We start from the raw sequence: 17,735 nt of genomic DNA on the forward strand, positions 1-17,735 counted from the left end.
GCTCAATGCTGTAAATTCCCTGTTTTCTCTAGGAGTGGTGGCTAGTCCGTAGCACCTCCGCTTGACCGTTGGAGGTGTCGGGTAAAGGCTATTGCATTTGCACACAGTTTCGAGACTGGTTGCTTTTTATAATGGCTCATCGAGTAAAGAGGTGGAAAGAAAAGAATCGAGCAAGAAGTCTGTGTTGAAGTTTCATGGGTTTGGGGAAGTCTGGGGTCCCACCGAGGTCTAGGATGTGTGAGAAAGTACATCTGGTGAAGCTGCTGCGTCTGCGGGTAACAGACACCTTGTCACACTGGGGCCACAATAGGTTGAAGCGTTTTCGCCTCGAGCTTGCCTTAGGGCCTGGGCAGGGGGTGGCGAGCATCAAGACTGACTTTTGCAGGTGCGCGACAGGAAGATAGAGGAACGAAGGACTCGATTACGGCCACATCAGGTTCCTTTCTCTCAAGATGAACTTTAACAAGCATTACTTCCCAGTCCACTGCACGAGCGTGCAGGCTGCTAAGTCATGCGGTAGCCACGTGGTGTGGCGGAGATAGTACTATTTGCTCTACTGCAGCAGTACTGCGTTAGAAGTCATCGAGGTGCCCAAGGGAAGTGTTTGCCTTGATACGCATTTTTGCTGGGCTGGTTAATATAGAGCCGATATACAGTGACGGCGCCAACGCGCGTTTTACCTACTGAACGGTTACATTGTCCAGCAGGGTTCAGCGCTTCTGCCTTGCTTGAAAAGCAGGCGTAATCATGCTGTTTCCGAAACGCCATCGCGTCTGACCTTATGGTCCTATAGTTCATGACTAAACAGACTTGACCTTCGAACATCCAGGAGCAGGCGATGAGCAGTTTGAAATCCCTTGTACTCTTTACTTCTCGTTCATGGCCTTTACCAAACCAGGTTCCTGTTTTGTTGATGTTCCTGATCAGATTACCGTGCTGTTCAGTGTCAGGGAACTGAATCTGTGTCTGGCCACCCAGCGGTGGAGTGTATAGCGCTCATGATAATCCACAAGCAAAAAATTATGATTCTGGAAAAAGGCTTCCTGATGATCCCTCCTAGCTGCGCTTGGTCAGTTTCCATCGCCGCCGCAAGCGCCCTTCTGCTCGTGAGGTACCTGGGCAGCATGACCCTCAATGGCAATCTATGTCTACTCCGCAGCATGCATGTGACTCGCACTCAGGGCAGTGAGCGAAAGCAGCTCCATGGAAGCGCCAATTGCATGCAGCATTCCCGTAAGCACTCCTCTTCCACCCTTCAGAGATCTTGGCAGCGGTTTCCCCGGTAGTTCGCCACACGGTCCAAGCCATCACACTGCACGTCTCTGGCGCAGTGAGCTCAAAGCGGCATTCGGCATTTAAACGAGCGGCATAGTGACCATGCCACCCGAGCTTCTTTTTGTGAAGTGCATCTTAAGCCGTGTACTTGTGAAGGTGTGGAAGGCTTCGTACCTGGCGTACTCAGCTTGGCGCCATAGTTTGCTTCCCTAAAACAAATGCAATGAAGGACCTAAACAAGGCCATGGTGGCAGTCAAGCTTAAAGCTCCCAGTCCTTGTTGCTCGTCAGCAGGACATTGCTGTCGTGTAAGTACGGCCGAGCGATTGGCAAGGCCAGCAACTTGGTTGCCGCACTGCGCTAGGCACAATACTAAAGTAAAGAAGTGGGAAGGTTTCAAAACACACAGACGCCGCAGGAGGAGACCCGAGCACCTGCGTCGATGTGCTATGCTTTGTGCGCGACTCGACAAGGGCAAGGCGTTCAAATACGCGGTTCCGCTTTGCACCCATTTTGCCAAAGCGCGTACCGTGTGCGTCTGCCGGCTTGATGACGCCTCTCCGCTTCTCTAATGACAGAACTCTGATGTCACGGGGGCGAGCCATTAGGTAGTACTGCCTACTTTGAGGGTCCCTAAACGGTGGACTCGTAGCGTCTGCAGTTTGTCGCGTTCCCCGTCCGGCGTTTTGAACTGGCACGAACACTTTAAATTAAGAGCGTGCTCCCTACATGTGAACTGATTTGTGTATGTGAAGAAGAATATTGCTCTCGACTTGCAGTGCGGGCGGTGTAAGAAACGTTTTTACCCGTGCGCTCTCGCCTTCAGGTCCAGCAGACACATGTGCACAATGGAAACGGGAGCCAACCAGTCATCCCTGAATAGGCCCGCAAAGATGAAGAGTGCGAGTCCGGCACAGGTAGAACGACATTCAGAAAGATATACAAACACCAGCGTGGTCCTGCTCAAAACAGCCCAAGACAAGACACGGAGCTGTTGTCTCCCAGAGGCGGATGCAACTTTCTATTGAATTGGTGGCGTCCAAGTGAGCTCCAAAAAGAGACGCACGAAGCAAAGCACGGCATCAGTACTGTAGGTGATGGCGCCTTCTGAAGGCACATAGCGCCAGAAAAGGACCGTCCGTTATCACAGTGACTTGACCTCTCGCTCTGTATGTACAGAAGGGGCGCAGGTGCATCCACCAAAGCCCCCAAACCACAATTTTCTTTTCTCTGTGATCACGAACGGGCCCTAATGGCACTCAGAGAGCTAGCAGCAGACGTGCTAATAGGTGCACAGGCAGGATCAGCACGAGTGGGTAGCCGAACAGGAGCGCAAAAATCTTGCTGGTAGATGAGCGCTGCAAGCGTGGACCCTAGAAGCAGTCGTCAGGCATGTCAGAGAGGCTTGCAGTAAGAAGGGCTGTCTTCCGATTCATGCGTTTGATCGAAATGCTCGCCGTTTCCTGTTCTCTCGTTGCTGTGGATGCTGCTGCGCTTGATTGAGGCGGCATCTCATTCGGGCAGCCTGCCGCGGCCGTTCTCAGGATATGCCGCCACAGCTGCTTAATCCCTGACCCCGTGCGTGCAGACACAACGAATACAGGAACCTCATGCTTCCTGAGGAACTGCTGTTGCTGCGTCTGTTGCGACGCAAGCTGCTGCTGCACGTGCTCTTGGTCGTGCTCGAGCTTCGGCAAAGCTGCTTCTCTACAAGGGGCTTCCAAGACGTCCTCGGGGGACGCTCTGCCACTCGGATCCTTGTGCCCATTGCTGTGAATCATTTTTCTTTGCTGCTCCAGCAACAGCTTCATTCGCAATTGCAACAAGTGGGGAGACAGCGCGATCCGGCGGTACCGTGAGAGGTCTTCGATCAAGTCCTACCAACCAGCCACACGAGCACACGACGCGAGTCTTGCATCGAACCTTATACCGCCCATAAGTAGATGCTTCGTGCGCTTGCGTTGGGATGCAAGCCTGTATGCATTCTCTCTCAAAGTCACAGGCACAAGGGAGAAGTGGCATTAAGGACAGCAACTGCAGGATGCAGATAGGCGAGCCGCAATAGGTCGGGCTGCTGAGATGACAATGCAGGAATCTCGCAGGTGCACGGGTAGAAAAGCAGCCAGCGAAAGCACCCTAAAGTACAGCGATCTCTACAGAGAAGAAAACCGCAGGACCGACTTGAAGGAAATGCACAGAAACACAGCAATAGGAGGAATCGTGAGAGCTGCACCATAAACGAACCGTCAGTTGCGTCGCACTGAGCTGGTCTTCCTTCGTCACCACCAGCGTTGTCAAAATTCTGTTTTGTTGCAGGAGCTTCAACAGAGCAACATCATGAGACCCCAGGCCCCTTCTTCCATCCACAAGCAGCAGCATGTGCTGCAGCGCCTGTTGCATGTCTTGCCTACGGCTCACATACACCTCGAGCGTACGAGAGATTTGGTGCGCCTTCTCTGGTGATATGCCCTCCGTGTATCCATACCCTGGGAGGTCCGTGAGGACTAAGGCCCCCCGTCGAAGCAGTTGCTGCTGCTGCTTCTGCTGCTGCTTCTGCTGCTGCTTCTGCTGCTGCCTGTTTTCGTGCGCTGCGGCGGAAAAACTAAAGAGGTAAAAGTCGATGGCCTGTGTTCGTCCAGGTGTGCGCGAGGAGCGTGCGTGTGGCTGTTTGTTGCTGCTGTTACCGCTGCTGCATAGGCGGAAGAAGGCATTCAAGAGGGAGGATTTTCCAACGTTGCTGCGGCCTGCAATGGCGATTTCGGGAAGCTGATGCTGCTGGAGGACGCCCTCCACCAGCTCTTGCAGCAGCCGCTCCCGCAGGGTGTGCCTCGTTGTTGATGTACAAGAGGACAAGTCATCGGCATCTCCACCTGCATCCTGAGCTGCAGCAGAGGTAAGGGGTGGGTGGAGGAAGAATTCGTGTGCAGCGGTACCGCCTAGAGAATCTTGCAGTTTCTGCGTGGGCAGTCTTCTTCCTGCACCGCTGCTTGCGTCTTGATCTACAGTTCGCACAGCTCTGGGAAGCGCCTTCTCGCGAAGCCGCTCTTGCTGGCCGCTGGATTCTGCCGGCAACAAAAGGGACCCCAGGAACGAGGGCACCAGGCGGCTGGTGTCTGCTGTATTCAGAAGCTGCTGTAAATTGTACGCGCCGCCGTGGATGCTGGCTCTGCTGCTTGAGAGTGCAGCTGCGATAGGCATACCCAGGATAGGCTTGGCGGAAGACTTCGAACTGGAATTCTGCAGACACCAAGGAGCGCTGCTCTCCCAGGGGGCGTCCACTAGGAGGCCTGAAGCACGCTTTCGCAAAGGCCGCTTCTCCGTTTCACCCGGATTTCGGGGGGCCCCTTGGGGGGCCCTTTTCAATCGAGCCGGTGGGGGCTTCCCGCAGGACCCTCCTCTCCCGCGTGCTGCGGCAGCAAGCGTCGCTCGCCGGGGGGTTCTTGGGGGCCCCCTCACGGAAAGAAAGGCAGCAACGGAGCACCTAGGGGGGCCCCTCGGCAGGGGCCTTCGCGTCGAGAGGCCCCTGCGAAGACACCCGGAAGACAGAGCAGGGAGAGCCGACAACAGCAGCAGCAACAGCAACACCAGCGGGTGTTGCCGCAGCATCGCGTACATGTGGCCACATGTATTAAGCACTTACCCAGGGGATTCTTTGGCACTGCTTCACTGTGGTTGCATGAGTGTATCCCCTAGTTTCAAGCCTAACCCCCAAGAACCCTCGGCCGGGGGCCTCCTCCCCCATGGTATGGCACAGTGTCGTTTTCGTACATCTAAACGCCTTCTCGCAAAAGCGCCTCGACGAAGAAGCCAAGTGTAGAGCTTCTTGTTTCCTCTGGTGCTCGCGTATATTGATCAGGCACCGCCGTCCGGCGGGGGGCCCCTACAGGGGCCCCCCGCGTCGTGCCTCCGGTCTCACCAGCGCAAGGGGCTTTGTCCCCCTTCTTCCCAACTTCCTAGTACTTCCCTTCCATTGAGGGCCGTTTTCTTCTGCTTAATTCTGAAGTACTGTGGATAAGATGTACCCAGCACCGCAATTGCAGTTCCTCATGCCTAAGCGATCAAAAGTTTGGCTCAACCCCCCGAAACCCCCCAACTCGATTGCTTACATCACTCAAATCACACACCTCTCACACACCACACCTTAAGCTTCGTGCCCCTCCATTCGCGACCTGTAGGCAAAGCAAATGACCTCAAGGCCCCTTGCCGTCCGTGCTGAGCTGCCTCAGTTCCTGTCTCTGCATCTCCTGCAGTGTTGTTGTGCTTCTCGCTGTGCGTTTCTGGTGTGCTTTGGATGCTTCGTACGCCTGCCCTTGCTTTAAGGCCATTTCGGCTTTAGAGGCTTGCACCTCCATGCTGCCTTCCCTCCTTCTCGGCCTCCGCACCTTTATCTGTACAGACAAATAGCCACTTCGTTTCAGCTTGCTTCTGTCTGACTGCTTACGATAGCCCCTGCCCGCATGCTCCAATCACGGCATCTGTAATCCAGTCCACTTGCGCGGTGATCCTGTTCGAGTCAGAGGGCGCACCGCAGAGCGCGGTCGGCGCCTTCAAGCAAGGCTCCACTTTAAAGCATTCTACAAGGAGACACAAAAAATTGACCCTCGAACCAGCACGAAAACTCAACAGGGTTGCTGGGTTTCCTCCTAAAGTGCTCCCTTTCCCCTCTTCTTCTTGCTTCCACCCAGCTGGCCCTCCGCACGACAAGAGAAATTGACAACTTAGTGGTTTATGCGCGTTGCTGCACACTGTGAGCACTACTTCGAGCATTCACACCTCTTTGAAGAATAATATTTAGAGCGCATGCACACAACGTTGATGCTTATCGTATCGAGCTACCTCAACTCTGCAGCACGTAAGAGATAGGAGCAGCTACACCAAACAGTCAAGTTCTTCATTGCATGTAACACACTCTGTCAAAGGAATTGGCGCAAGGTGGCGTAGCCAGCTACAGTGCCTGCAGCCAAATTGTTTGTCCTCTCTCTCGTTCCACGGTTCGCCGCGTCACGAAACCAAAAGTTTCTCCACACGAAGGCAATAGTGCGCGGAAAGCAGTTTAGAGAGCAAGCGACGCTTTTGTCACGGCAGACGCTAGACAGCGGTGCAGAGAGTGGCGATATGTAGATGCATAAAATGTGCAACAGCCGGGCAGCCCCGTGAGCCTCCAGGGAGGTGTAACGCGCGCGGTGCATTTGAGAGCCCAGTGGGCAGGAATAAAAGCGCACAACCACCGCAGAGGCAGAAGTTGGCAGAAAAAGGGGTGCCGCAAAAACAGCCAAGCACATGTGTACAGCAAGGTGTAAGAAGGGTGGGCAGAGCGATGCCGCATTCACAGCAGCGAAGTGGGCGCGCATAGAAAAAAACCCTCTCTTCTGTGGAAACGAGGTGCCAGAGGGAGGGAGATGAGGGAGCTCTATTGCGGAGAGAGGGCCCTAGCGCGCAGATTAGAGGAAGCACTAGTCCTTATACCCTTCCTATCCTCTGTGGCCCCTTCACCTGCTCCGCGTGTCGCCTTCCGATGGTCTCTTTTACAGCCGAGCGACTCTTCTGAAAGGCTTCGATTCGAAGAGGCTGGACACTACCGCCGGACTCACAGCAGCAACACTGCTAGGCTCCCTGCGAGGTAAAACACGCCGCAAAAGTCGAGTGAGCCAATGCATTAGGAAGGCAGTAAGAAGAGCCATCTACATGCATCTTTGGTGTCTAATAAGTTGCGCGTGCAGCGTGCTGTTGCGGCGCGCAAGGGTAGAGACTGCGATTTGACGGTTGTCGTCTGCCCATCAAAGCTCTGATGATACCACTTTGGCTTCTTATCTTTGTCGATAAGGAGGGCTCTAACGCCCTCCTTGAAGTTCCAACTATGGGCAGCTGCCATCATATTACACATTAGGTTCAGTTCAATATTTAAGGCCTCCCGCAGCAGTTGCAGCCGCTGCAGCGGGAGTTTCTCGTGCTGCGGCTGCCTCATCGAGGAGAGGGAGGCCCTTGATGTTTCTTGAGGACAGCCTGGATCTGGCGTTTCCACGAGCACCCCTGCCGTGGGTGGTCTTGTTGCTGTTGCTGCCGCCGCTGCTGCAGCTTTTGTCGCGGCTTCTGTTGCAGCTTCTCTCGCGCGAAGAGCTTTGTACGTGACAACGAGAGAAAGTGGGCACGCGCGCCGTAGTTTTTCAAGCGCCTTTCGGCACAAGGCGCAAGTGTCCGATCCTTCTTCGAGCGCGGCCATCAAACTCTGCGCGCAAAACGCGGAAACCTCTTTTCTCTCCTTTAAAAAAAGCTGCTTGCAGACCCTTCCCACCCCGCTAGAAGTGCGTTTCCGTCCAGCACGGCTCGCCTCTAAGGACGCAGGATTCGCAAAGTAGGCCTCAAGGAAGGAGAGAAACGACGCTGTGAGCAGTCGGCTGCATTCAAGAGGCCTCGCCAGAAAACCAGCCGGGCAGCTTTCCGGAGAAACACTCAATGCTGTCAGGCGTTCGGATGCCCAAGCCTTAGGCTCCACATCCGAAGGGGGCCCCTGCGCCAAATGCACACGGGCTGGATTCGCATCGCGTGATAGAGCGGCAATGCGCTGCCTCCACCCTGCCGCGAAGCAGCCTGCCAGTCCGCAGCCTTGTCGGCAGGACTGCAAGGGTTCGCGCCTGTGAAGTCAGTCGATGCCGAACCTGCCGTAAGAGAGTTATCGCCTCCCCAAGCTTTGCGGAAGGAAGAAAATGAGTGGCGAGTCCTGTGAACGCAGTCGCAGCAACGGACGGAGTCGCATCGGCAGCAGACTTCTTGAAGCACCGCCCCAACAGACACAGAGCGCCGCAGCGCAGCCTGCTTCCAGTCGTACAGCACGCACAAAACCCGTCTTCTTATGAGGCCTTGAGCTGCAGCTGCGTCGTAAGAGGCGCGGGTGCAGTTCTACAAAGACTTATGTACACGCATGCACGCAGTGGGCTGGAGACAACAAACAGACGGCAAACGATAACAGGCGCAAGGCACCGCGTCTCACCTGTATCCAAGAGGTCCCCTGCCGTGAGACGGTCTCCCGTGAGCGCAAGATAGAGACCTAGCCCTTTAGGATGCAGCTCGGCAAAGGCCTGCGTCATGCCTACATCCGGAAAAAGGCCAATATGCACCTGAAACAGAAGAGCAGCACCCCCTGCGGCAAGCTGTTTGTTTGCTTCCACATGCAAAGGACGCCGGCAGACAGGAAACGAGGGGGGCGCAGCCTCGGCAGCAGTTGCAGCGGTCTATGCAACAGCAATAGCTGCAGCGGTATATGCAACAGCAATAGCTGCAGCGGTCTATGCAACAGCAATAGCTGCAGCGGTACATGCAACAGCAATAGCTGCAGCGGTATATGCAACAGCATTAGCTGCGGGAGGAGAAGAGGAGCCTAGAGAATCCGCATAAACGCCAAGAAGCGCAGCCCCTCAGAAGCGATGCAGACAACGACAGGCGTGCCCTACTTCTGGCATTGCAAATTGCGTGCGTTCTGTGCAAACGCGGAGGCCTCCGTGGACTGTGATGCCAACCCCCCCGCCTGCAAATGCGAAGGAAGCAGCACACCCCGCGCAAGATCACTCCCCCCCCAATCCTTGTTTCCGCATGTGCACGTCTGGCGAGGCAGAGGGTTTATTGTTCAGCAGTTCCAGTGAGCTATGGCGTTTCTTCGGACGCACCAAAGACGATGCCGTTCCATAGGGCGACCACTGAAAGGCCCCTTTCTTCGGCAAGAAGTAAGTCCAGCGCGTATTCTTGCATGAAAAAGGCCACGGCGGCTGCCTCCCCCCCTTCAGCAACGGCGCGCACATCTCCGCCTGACACCGTACACCCCAGAAGCAAAGCCGGAGTCCGCATGGCTACACAGCGAACAAAGAAAAGCGGCATCGAAGGAGGGCAGCAAAAGCCCCAAAAATTCCCTCAAACGCGGCTGCCTGCGCCCATACAAAGGCCTCTCGGGAGATCCTTTATTTGCGTGCCGTGTGGGCAGCCAGAGCCTCCAGATCCCCGCATCGTGCCTGCCTTCCCGCCCTTAGTAGCACAGTTAGCTGCCCTTGTGGCGGCTGCTGCCGCCTTCGCACTGGCTGTCCCCTGATGATGTCTCTCGAGAGAAACATGGCTTCCGGCAAGACTTGGGAGCAGCGTGCGAAAAGACGCCTTACCCGCGCAAAAGGCTCGGGGACCCTCCCCTCGAAGGATGACGAGGCCTTTCTCATTCTGCCTCTGCTGAAAGAACTGAAACATTTGCTGCAGCATTTCCAACGACAACGCGTTAAGGGCCTTGGAGCGACACAGGGTGAGTGTGTACACCGGAAGGCTGCTTGCCGAGTTTTGAACCTTCTCTAGGACGATTTCTCCGCCGCCTCTCGGCATTATCGACACGGGATGATGGGGTTCGCACTGACACTACAGCTGTAGCTGCTGCAGGTGCCCTCAGGCCTCGCAAGGGGGCTGCCGCTGATCGTGGGAGGCACACTGGGGAAGCGCGGCAAGGGCGCTCCAACAGAAGGCAACAACGGCGTGCTTGGAGGCTGCCACTGCCGCGGCAGTGTGCGCCCTTGCACGCCTGCAGGAGGCGTGGAAAGCCACAAGAAGCCTCCAATGGAGGGCCTCTGCGCTGGAGACCTAGGGGAGAAGCACAAAAGCCTCTCATAGGCACTCGCGTCGATGGCGTCGTCGCAGCTCCCCCGTTTATCTCTCGGGGGGCAGTAGTGGCAGGCACAGTCCGCCGGCCGGTAGATGTCGAGTCAAGAAACCCTGACAACTAGAAGACGCGAAGACCTACATACATGTACATACACACATATTCGCACACATGTGCATGGACACCTACATATGCATACTGCATATATATATACACTACATATACATATACACACTACACATACATATGCATACTGCATGTACATATGCACACTACATATACATATGCACACTACATATACATATGCATACTACATGTACATATGCATACTGCATATGCATATACACACTACATGTACATATACACACTACATATACATATGCATACTACATGTACATATGCATACTGCATATGCATATACACACTACATGTACATATACACACTACATATACATATGCATACTACATATACATATGCGCTCACTACATATAGATATACATGTACATTCATACACATACAGGTATTCATGTACATATATACATAATGCATACACCTACATGTACGTACTACATCTGCAAGTCCATGTACATACACCCATATACATATACGTCTCTATACACACATACACATCTATATACACACACATACGTATCTGTACACACATATATCTGTATACCTACATACACATACACATATGTACAGCCATATACGCACACACGCTCTTCTGCGAGCGCACAGACACCTCTACACGTGCCCATGCATATACACAGGCTGACACACACATCCACTCCCCACAGACAGATATTGCGATTCCGGAATGGGGGTTTGAAACTGCATGCGGCCGCCGACCAACAGCCGTACCGCAGCGCCCGCTGCAGCGCACCCTATAAGGCTACAACTTTGCAAAGTCGCTAAGCGCTGCGCCTCAGTCGCTGGAGTTCTTGTGGTTGAATGCTTGGATAGAGGCAAGGAATTCCTTTAGGATCTAGAGTTTGCGGATTGGCGTCCGCGGTGTACAGGCAGGGCCCTCGCGCGCTCGGAGGGCCCCGCCTGTCCACGCAGCAACAGGGGCCCCCAAGGGCAGACTTCGCATGCTGTTACACAGTTGCCGCCTTCCCCACCCCACAAAAAGCCCAACAGTTGCTGGCGTAGTGCTACACGATGGGCTTTTTGCGAGCCATCCACACGAAGCTCGACACCTCTTACCGCAGCGGGGCCCTCCGGGGAGTATCGTCCTGCTGAAGCAGCTGCAAGCGACGCGTTCAAGACGCCGTGAGGTCTTTTTTCACGGTAAAGGGGCACCTGAATTTCGTGTTTTGGTCGCTGGTGGCCTTACAAGATTCAACACAATGCCGCAGCATCGTAGCAGCATCGGCCACGCCAGGCGCCGCAGCCGCTCCCCAGAGGAAGAAGGATTGCAGCAGGACGAGAGCAGCAGCAGCAACAACAGCAGCAACGACACTAGTAGCAGCAGCAACGGCAGTAGCAGCAACAGCAGGAGCAACAACACCAGTAACAACAGCAGTAGCAGCAGCAACAACAGCAGGAGCAGCAACAATACCACACCTAGCAGCAGGAGGAGCAGCAACAGCAACAAGCCCAAGCACAGCCGCAGCAGCGGCCCTTGGAAGGAGCAACTGCTGCCAGAGGCGCCTTGCGAGACTGTAGATCGTGGCAGCAGCAGAGCGGCTAAAAATGTTGGTAGCACTGAACAAGAGGCGTCAGAACGACGAGCATCAACGCCGGCAGCTGCTCCTTCGGAAAGCGAGAGCAGCAGCAGCAGTGACGATGACTTCGGTAGGCAGGAAAATATGTGGCTGCGTGCGTGGCGGAAAAGGCTAGGCTGCTCTCTTATGGGAGCGCGTGTGCTGCATTCGAGGCCTCCATGCGTTTTGCTGATTCTTGTTTGTTTGAGAAACTTGTTTTTTTTTGCGGCACAGGGCCTAAGCCGATCCTGGAGGCTCCTGGTGCCTCCAAACGGAAACGCCGGAGGCTGCGGTGCGAGAAGTTGCTGCTTGACCAGCTGCCAAGCGCGAACAAATACACCAAGAGCTTCATGCACAGAGATCAAATCATCTTTGGTAAGTTGTACCGCAAAAAGGCCTCCTGAACGTAATTTGTAGAGAGTTCGTGGACGCTGTGTTCAGAGGAGGGGAGGGGAGGGTTTGCCGCTGCACCTAGCAGCGATGTGTGGGGTGTTGCATTTCCATGTGCCCACACAGTCTGACGTTGCGCATGTATAGCGAGACGCGAGGGGCTTCGGCGTTGCTGCTGTATCCCTTCTGTCATAGCGGCCTTCCTCTGGCGTCGCAGGAGAGCTTGTTGCGTGCTTTCGACTGCGGCTGTTGAATGTTTGCGCCGCGGGGGGAGGCTCTGTGCGTACAGTGGTTGCGGGTGAAGGCCATCGCTTTATTCTAAGCGGCTCAGTAGATGGCCATGTGAAATTTTGGATCCAAAAGGAAGAGGGCGTCGAGTTCGTTAAACACTTCAGGGCCCATGTTGGTGAGCTGTAGAGGCAATGCCAGCGGTTTAATTGCGGCTGGCCAAGCTGCTGAGTGAGCCACTGTGTGTGTGGGTATATATATATATATGTATATATATATATGTATATATGTATATGTATGTATATCACACATACACATACATACATAGATAGTCGCCTACATACATACATGCATGCATACACCTATGCACCTACGCACTTGTACACGCATACACACTTTTACACATACATCATACATTCGTGCTGCTTCTCATCTTTGCTTCCCTGCTTGGCAATCGATATGCCTTGTTAGCGGCTGTGCCGGCTGCGTGCGGCTCGGCCTGTCTCTTCCTTTGAGATTTGCGGGTAAACTCTGGAAATGCATGTCGGGAGGAATCTTTGCGCGTCGGATGCATGGGTGTAGCAGTATAAATTGTGGCGTTGCGTATGCGTTCTGGCCATCAGGAGAGCTTCACTGTCTCTGCATCTCTAGAGAAGACGGTGGCAATCATGCGGCGTCTGTAGGGGCCGACAAGACTTTGAGGGTGCGTTGCCGACACGATACGCGTCTATATACCTCCTCAGGAAGGGCTGCCGTGGTTTGCGGGTTGAAGAATATGCTGCACGTTTTGTGAGAGACGCTTCATGAATCTGTCACGGTGTGGGAAATCCCCTGTGGGTTCTGTACACTGCGGGCTGCGCCATCTTCTCCGCACCGCAGGCAAAGGGGCAAGATATCTTCTGAATGCACAGGTGATGTCTGTGTATGCGTCTTGCGCTATTAGATATTCGACGTTTGCAACTTTGACATGGCTTGCCTTGTGAGTCTGGACTTTGTTCCTTGGGCATGCGAATTCGTTTCCAAGAAAGGAGATCCGACGCCGCTTGTTGCAATGTACGGACACCCGAAGCTTCAGGCTCCGTCCTTCTAGAACCCTGCCCTTTTCGCGGCTACTATCTTGTAGATCTGTTGGGGGAGAAGGAGAGGGAGGGGAAGGTGGGGCGGAGGTTTTTTTTAGGATTCCTGAAACGCGCTGCATGCTGTGCCTGCTCTATATAATCCATTGCATGACAGAAATCTACGCACTCCGCGCTGCATTGCACGAAAGTTGAAAGCCTGCTCACTTATTTGTCGTCCATGCAAATATGAAGCTACGATGAGCACTACCGCACTGCGCATGCGCTTCAGATCAGACAAAGACAGTTCCAAAGTAGTGATCCTGAAGCCGCTGTTGCACGGAAGCAGGGTCATGGTTTCATTCACGCTGCATTCGGCACCTGTCCGGCTTCTTGCCCACGTAGGGCAGTCCGATATATGTTTTTCTGGCGACAAAGAGGGAGGGCTGGAACTATGGAGCATTGAAACGGGGCGAAGAGTTACGAAGCAAAGCCACCCAGAGCATATAGACTTCGAATTCAAGACGGATACTCATCTCTTTGATCTACAGAGGGTGGGTGCCGCGCGCTGATCTTGAGGAGGTTTTATTTTTGGGGGGGGTCCTCTTGTCAGTGTTTCCAGTCCTACCTACAGCGTAATGCTCATCTCTCTGTAGACGGAGAGAACAGCCGGTCAGTGTAAATATGTGTCTCAAGTGCCGTGCTGTGGCCTTTCTTTTACAAGCCGACCGCAGATAGTGGTGTTGCTAAAATCCGTTTAAGGAGGGAACAGTGCGCGTCTCACACTCCCAGAAAAAAAACGAGGTGGCTTACTACGGTGTCGTCTGTGGGGGTGTGCGAGTGTGTGTGCGCGTGGGTGTATTCTTTTGTACGGTTGGCGCGCAGTCGTGCCGAGAGACCTTTTGTAGTCTTGTATTGCCGTGCACCTTTTTCGCTATGCTCTGCTGCGTCTCAGAACGGAACTGTGCCCTTGTCGATTGCCGCGAGTCCGAACAGCAAATGGCTGGCAGTCTTTGGCTCCGACTATCATTTGAGGGTCTTCAGCGTTCGCAAGGCGAGACTCTCCCGCGTATATTTGGAAACCTTGCAGGTAGGCAGAGGCGATGACGACATTTGGCGGGCGTTCGCGCCGGTGTACTTTGTTTTTCGGCAGTGCCACTTGAGTGGTGGCTGTCGATTTTTTATTATGTACTTGGTGCCGGGTGTGTAACGCCCCCGAATCAGGACTTACGTCGCCTTTTTCCACTCTGCTGGATTCGCGTGTTTTCTGCGTGGATCGGGCAGGTGCGAATAGGCTAGGCGGCTGTGGCGGTACACTGTATGAAGGGGGGCTGCGGTGTCTGTGCGACGCTGCTTATGCCTGCGTTCGCAGTTTTACGAGATGGCTCAGAAAGATCCTCAGTGCACTCTGTTGCATCAGGACGCTTTGGACTTTGAGCAGCGCGCGGCACTGGAGAGAGACCTGAGCCGCTCCCCCCTGCGCTTTCACCAAAGCCTTATCTTTGACGCCTCCTCCTCTTTTCTCCTCTATCCAGTGCTTCTGGGGGTCAAGGTTCTCAATATCCTCGACAACAGAGTGCGCAATCGGGCCGTTTGGGAGGGCGGGCGAAGGACGGGTGCCGATCTGGCGATTTGACCTTGTTGCACAAGACAACCAACAGCCTTGCGGCGTTCATGTCTAGCGTTTGGGTGCGGAAAGGCTAAGAGAGCTCGTGGGGGGGAGGGGCTGACAGCTGCGGCTAGGCGCTTTGTCTCTCTTTTCAGGTGTGCCGTATCATAGGGCGGCATGAACAGGGCCTGCGGTATTTGGCGATCGCGCTGCAGCAGCCATGCTCTACACGCGTAAGCTCTTTGATTGTCGTGCCTTGCTTGGCCCTCTTTAGAGCTGCCGCCTGAACCGATTGTTTGTGCGCTCTGACTTTGCGCATTGCGCTGGTGTGGTGCTGCGTTTATATGTGTCAACAACCAAACTTTTTGTGCACCAACATGGGTATGCGCGTATTCTTGCTTGCGGGTACGACAGAGGGTCGCTAAGCCCACAGACGGGAAGACGGATGCGGTCCTCGTCGCTTCTGCCTTCAAGAAGAAGCGGTATGTGTCTACAGTTGGGGTCTGGACGTATGTGCTTTGGTGCCGCCTCGCTTGCATCACAAGAACACCTTGCTCCAACGAGATTCCTCATCCCTCAAGGCACCGCTATGAAGGTTCAAAGCGGGGGCGTGCCGTGCGTGTCCTTAGGGTGTACTTCTTCACGCCGGAGGCCCCCTCGGACGATATTCTTGACACGCGTGATGTCTTTAACGAAAAGCCCTCCAAGGAGGAACTTGAATCGCTCAGTGGTAAGAGGCAGTGTGTCAGGAGTCGCAGCTGGCGTGGCAGAGGATTGGGGTTTGGGCGCTTTGGGGAGTCGCGATATCCTTTTGCTGCATTTTTTTGCGAGCAGAACTTAGCTGTAATCCGGGCTGGAGGTATTCGAGAGACGTTGGCTTCCGCATTTGCGCACGCATTCCAGAGTTCACATGTGCAAGACTTGTGTGAGTGCGTTGCAGCCGCCTCCGGCGCGTCCGCCATTGCACCTGCTCAGCGCTTGGGTGCCACTGCGACTTTGCACACGACCTTTGGAGATATCCGCGTTAAACTCTTTGGAATGGAGTGCCCCAAGACGGTCGAAAACTTCACGGTGCATGCAAGGAATGGCTATTACGATAACATGCTCTTCCATCGCGTCATCAAAGGCTTTATGATTCAGACAGGAGATCCTAACGGAGACGGCACTGGCGGTGAGGGGTGCCTCGCCCTATTCTTCATGCGTCGGTTGCTTTCCCCTTTTAGTCTTAATGTATGCGTTCCTCATCTCGTGTGAAGCTGGCTGCGTGCGGGTTCCCTGGATGCTTCCAAGTACTTGCGTGGCGTAGTGGGAGGCATGTAGGCATGCAGCCCGAAGGACCGCCTGCCTCAACTCTCCGCTTTCTGCCCCACCTCCTGTGCCTGCATGCTGGGATGCATCTGCAGGCGAGTCTATATGGGGAGGCGACTTCGAAGACGAGTTGCATCGGTCTCTAAAGCACGACCGACCCTTTACGCTGTCCATGGCGAACGCTGGGCCCGACACGAACGGCTCTCAATTCTTTATCACCACCGTTCCTTGTCCATGGCTCGACATGAAACATACCGTCTTTGGCAGGGTCACACACGGGGCAGACGTCGTCTTGAAGATCGAAGGTGTAAGTCTGCCAAAATCATGCATATGTCTTGAGATGTATCATTTGCACAGACACCAACCCTCTTTTGCCCTATGCCGTGAGAAACTGTGTCTGACATTACCAGCGCACAAGTAAAGGATGGCCTTTTTGAACCTATGTTCGGGAAGTACTGGGGAGCCAGCGGCTGGCTACCGAATCCTGAGACCCCAGTCTGACCGGCCTTTGTGCAGGCCCTAGATAGAGTATATGTGGCGAAATATTTCTGCAGGTCAAAACGAATCAGAACGACAAACCTGTGCAAGACGTGAAGCTTCTTACCATAAAGATCACCTCGTAGAAAGGGTTCAGACACCCCACGCTTCGACGCGAGGGGCCTTAGACATAATGTTATGAAGAAAGGGAAGGGTTCAGCGTCGGTTTCCTTCTGGCAAGAAGTCAGAAGACAAGGGCTACTGCAGCCTAAGACCGTTTGCTGGAGCGATTCGGCGCTCAAGCAGAGGGACACACATGTAGAGTCAATCCGACAAGAAGAGTAAAGGCAAATACTTCTTGTATTTGCAAAACGTATGCAGTTTATATGTGCATGCTCAGTACGTGGAGGCATACGAATGCATTTTTAAAGCTTGCAAGAATGCGTATGCATAATTGTATGAATTAATTTAGATGGGGGTGTGATTGCGTAGTAGGGAATACAGAATCCAGGGATGCGCGGGCGCCATATTTCATGTTTGCATCATTGGGGCAAACAGGGGTATAGAAATAGGGGAAGCGAGGTAGGGGAACGGGGAAGGCACGCTTATCTTTCTACTGCTAAGGAAATTAACACATACAAAGATATGTGCTGGGCAGGTTAGTCCCCTTCGCAAGGCAGATACCGAATTTTAACGCGAAGAGGGCGCGCGCAATCCATAGAAGGGACTGCATGCGCGTATTGCCGGTACGCGCATATCTCATATCTCTAGGACTAGCGCCCAGGCAGCCCCCCATTCTGAGAGTTCGCTCGACAGCGCAGTCGCATGAAGCGAAACGTCAGAGGCAGCCCATTCTCGGGTGTGCACAAGCCCGAGACTACGTGCAATGTACCCTTCTACGCACAGGGTATTACTTTGGTCTGGGCCTACAAGTGAACGCTAGCCCAGACAAGCGGTTTTGAGCGTAGACACTGCTTGCTGGAGTATTCAATAAAATCCTACACTTGATTGCGGCCAGCAACGCTTCAATGCGCTCATGCGTATCCCCCGTCTTGTTGGCC

General features: G+C 54.1%; 3 protein-coding genes across 3 annotated transcripts; 1 reads left to right on the top strand and 2 right to left on the bottom strand.

The window, feature by feature from the left end:
* Positions 1-2,647: 2,647 nt before the first annotated feature.
* Positions 2,648-5,016, bottom strand: LOC113147046. The gene is made up of 4 exons (XM_026336199.1): positions 4,915-5,016; positions 4,310-4,571; positions 3,519-4,219; positions 2,648-3,151 (listed from the first exon to the last, which is right to left on the bottom strand). Exons 1-4 carry the CDS (start codon positions 5,014-5,016, stop codon positions 2,648-2,650), a joined length of 1,569 nt encoding a protein of 522 aa, XP_026191984.1.
* A 1,783-nt stretch (positions 5,017-6,799) lies between these two features.
* On the bottom strand, positions 6,800-9,629 carry LOC34620816 (3-hydroxyisobutyryl-CoA hydrolase, mitochondrial). The gene is made up of 8 exons (XM_026336201.1): positions 9,419-9,629; positions 8,936-9,073; positions 8,723-8,796; positions 8,263-8,389; positions 7,931-7,992; positions 7,603-7,782; positions 7,070-7,500; positions 6,800-6,887 (listed from the first exon to the last, which is right to left on the bottom strand). Exons 1-8 carry the CDS (start codon positions 9,627-9,629, stop codon positions 6,800-6,802), a joined length of 1,311 nt encoding a protein of 436 aa, XP_026191986.1.
* A 1,107-nt stretch (positions 9,630-10,736) lies between these two features.
* LOC34618324 (peptidyl-prolyl cis-trans isomerase CYP71) lies at positions 10,737-16,820 on the top strand. The gene is made up of 17 exons (XM_026336202.1): positions 10,737-10,847; positions 10,944-11,150; positions 11,326-11,473; positions 11,651-11,698; positions 11,842-11,982; positions 12,287-12,403; positions 12,849-12,928; positions 13,169-13,278; positions 13,573-13,834; positions 14,236-14,370; positions 14,653-14,856; positions 15,045-15,122; positions 15,304-15,371; positions 15,519-15,619; positions 15,830-16,060; positions 16,293-16,504; positions 16,752-16,820. Exons 1-17 carry the CDS (start codon positions 10,737-10,739, stop codon positions 16,818-16,820), a joined length of 2,322 nt encoding a protein of 773 aa, XP_026191987.1.
* Positions 16,821-17,735: the final 915 nt, after the last annotated feature.

This window comes from Cyclospora cayetanensis, unplaced genomic scaffold, assembly GCF_002999335.1.
Source record: "Cyclospora cayetanensis isolate NF1_C8 unplaced genomic scaffold, CcayRef3 CcayRef3_contig_97, whole genome shotgun sequence".
Classification (NCBI taxonomy): domain Eukaryota; phylum Apicomplexa; class Conoidasida; order Eucoccidiorida; family Eimeriidae; genus Cyclospora; species Cyclospora cayetanensis.